The 2,500-nt window shown below is 59.7% G+C and overlaps 1 protein-coding gene across 22 annotated transcripts in view; it reads right to left on the minus strand.

The window, feature by feature from the left end:
• The window catches only part of LOC123498820 (coiled-coil domain-containing protein AGAP005037-like), a 140,073-nt gene that overhangs the window by 135,745 nt on the left and 1,828 nt on the right, over positions 1 to 2,500 (minus strand). For all 22 annotated transcript variants that reach the window (XM_045246275.1, XM_045246332.1, XM_045246365.1 and 19 more), the window contains exon 2: positions 1 to 1,878. This exon is cut by the window's left edge and continues 466 nt beyond it. In XM_045246275.1, the coding sequence (XP_045102210.1) occupies positions 1 to 1,823 (1,823 nt within the window). In that variant the 5' untranslated portion in view covers positions 1,824 to 1,878. The remainder of the gene's footprint in view (positions 1,879 to 2,500) is intronic.

Consider the following 2,500-nt stretch of genomic DNA (forward strand, 5'->3'; position numbering starts at 1 on the left):
GCCCACGGCGTCACGATGCGCGCCGCAGGGTCCTCCACCATCATCACGGATGTGAGGGAGCTAGCCCGGTGCATCAGGTGGGCCTGCCCTGGTGTCCCCCGGCCACCGGGAGAAGGCGGTACGGTGGTGAGGCGCGTGGTGGGAGAGCGCACTGGCGGCGGCGGCTTGGCGCCCCTTCGAGGAGGTTCGGAATCCGTTCTTCTGAGGGGAGGATGAGTTCCGTTCTCAATGGGTGACCCCTGTGTGCGCAGGGGCAGCGTGGCGGGGCGGGGCGGTGAGGGAGAAGGGGTGCTGGATGAGTTGGCGAGGGGTGCGTGGCGTGGGGCGTCGGGCAGTGAGTTTGGATTGACGCCCGCTTCGACCAGCACACGCAGGCCGTGCTTTGCCAGATGCTCGTCCAAGATGGGCTGCATGGCCTCACTCTCAGCGGGCGTGAGGGCGCGGGTCAGCGGGTGGTGTGGGCTGGGCTGCTCTCCGCTCGAGATGCGCCGCGGCTCGCTGTGGCTGCGTCTCAGGGAGCTGTGGGGCGAGCCCTCCACGGGCTGGCTGTGAGTACGCCTCACAGCCTCAGTGAGCTTACCGGCCTCGTTCCCTGCATGGCCAGGCACTGGGGAGGCAGCCTCTTCCTTGGGCGTCTCGGCAGCCGCAGGGCTGGTGCTCTCCCGGGCTGTGCCGGCGTCTGGAGTGAGAGGGGCAGGGGCCGGGTCGGCTGGCTGGACGTGGGGCGAGGTGGGGTCTTCGTCAGCTTGTAGGTCTGGTGGTGTGGCAGCGCGAGTCATCCTGGCGTCCGGGGCATCCTCGGTGGCTCTGATTGGCGCGGCGTGTACCAGCCTGGGGGGCGGCGGCATGTCATATATAAACACAGGAGGCCCCGGCACCGCGTACTCCCCGCTGTCCTCGTCCACTTGCTGCTGTTGCTGTTTCTGCTGCTGCTGGTGTTGTTGCTGCTGTTTTTCCTGCTGGCGTTCCAGCCTGGCAGTCTGCTCAGCGGGAGGCGGGTTGGCCTGGTCTGGCAAAGGAAACTCCCGGGGCTGCGCTGGAGTGGCGGAGGGCGGTTGCTGGCTAGTGTGCCTGTCTAGAGGGGCGGAGGAAAGGTCCCCTGTGGAGGGTGGAGGCGCACTAGCGGGCGTGGTGGAGGTTTGTGTGATGCGCTGCGATGCACCACGGCCGTTGCGGGAGGAGCGGCGTTCGTACAGCTCTGAGGGCGTGAGGATGTTGTAGGTGGGTGAGGCCACACAGTCTCCAATGTCTGGCAGTGGATAATCGTAGGGTGAGCGCGTCAAGCCGCCGTCATTAGCGTCAGGGGAGGGCGAGGCTGCCAGGGACTCAGCAGCACCCCTGTGACTTCGCTTTCTGGCGCGGGCATCGGCGGGGTGGCGTGCTTTGCCGAGGTGCAGCTTCAGGCGACGCTTCTTGTCCTCCTTCACCTTCTTGTCCTCTTTCCCTTTCTTCTCCTCCTTGCTCTTCTTGCTCTGACTGGAGCCGCCCCTCAACTCTAGGGCGCCAGTGGACTTAGAGGCGGCGGAGCCGGCAAGGGGACGCCCCAGGTGGCCCGTAGAGGAGACCCGACGCCCACTGAGAGGCGAGGCCTCCAGCAGGTTCTCTGCGGAGTGGCACTCACCGCCCCTGAGAGGCAGCAGGCGGCGCTCCTCGGGCACAGTGGTCAGGTCTTGGGAGGATAGCACCTGGCGGGCGGGGCGCGATGGCTGTGGGTGTTGTGGGGCTCGAGAGGAGTGAGCGGCGCGGGACAGCACTGGGCTGGATGCGCTGCGCCGCGACAAGCGCCGCCAAAAGGCGAAATAGTTCTTTTCGATGTCAGTCATGGTGGCGAGGTGTGTGTGCGGACGTCACACACACTGCGGCGTGGCTTCCTGGGGGCTGAGGCACCAGTCAGGGAGCGGGGCCACCACAATTCACTAGAGGGAGCCGCTCCCTGCCACCTACACACCAACCCACTCTTCCCGCCACGAAAATACTCGCACACACCTCTCCCCTTCCCCTCCCCCCCAATTGAACATATCCTCACCAGTGTGTGCGATATTGTCGAAAATAATGATAATAATAATAATAATAATAATAATAATAATAATAATAATAATAATAATAATAATGGTAAAATGAAATGATGATAATAATGACAATAATGATAATAATAATAATAATAATAATAATAATAAAAAATAATAATAACAATAATAATAATAATAACAATAATAGTGTGTGTGTGTGTGTGTGTGTGTGTGTGTGTGTGTGTGTGTGTGTGTGTGTGTGTGTGTGTGTGTGTGTGTGTGTGTGTGTGCGTGTGTGTGTGTGTGTGTGTGTGTGTTTTATTTTTTTGCCTGTTTGTCTGTTTGGCCACACAAGGATCTCAAGGAGCACCAATTAGCAAGGATAGAAAACAATATTCAGCAGTTTGTAACAACAGAGCTCTCTCTCTCTCTCTCTCTCTCTCTCTCTCTCTCTCTCTCTCTCTCTCTCTCTCTCTCTCTCTCTCACTTCT

This window comes from Portunus trituberculatus, chromosome 8, assembly GCF_017591435.1.
Source record: "Portunus trituberculatus isolate SZX2019 chromosome 8, ASM1759143v1, whole genome shotgun sequence".
In the NCBI taxonomy this organism is placed as follows: domain Eukaryota; kingdom Metazoa; phylum Arthropoda; class Malacostraca; order Decapoda; family Portunidae; genus Portunus; species Portunus trituberculatus.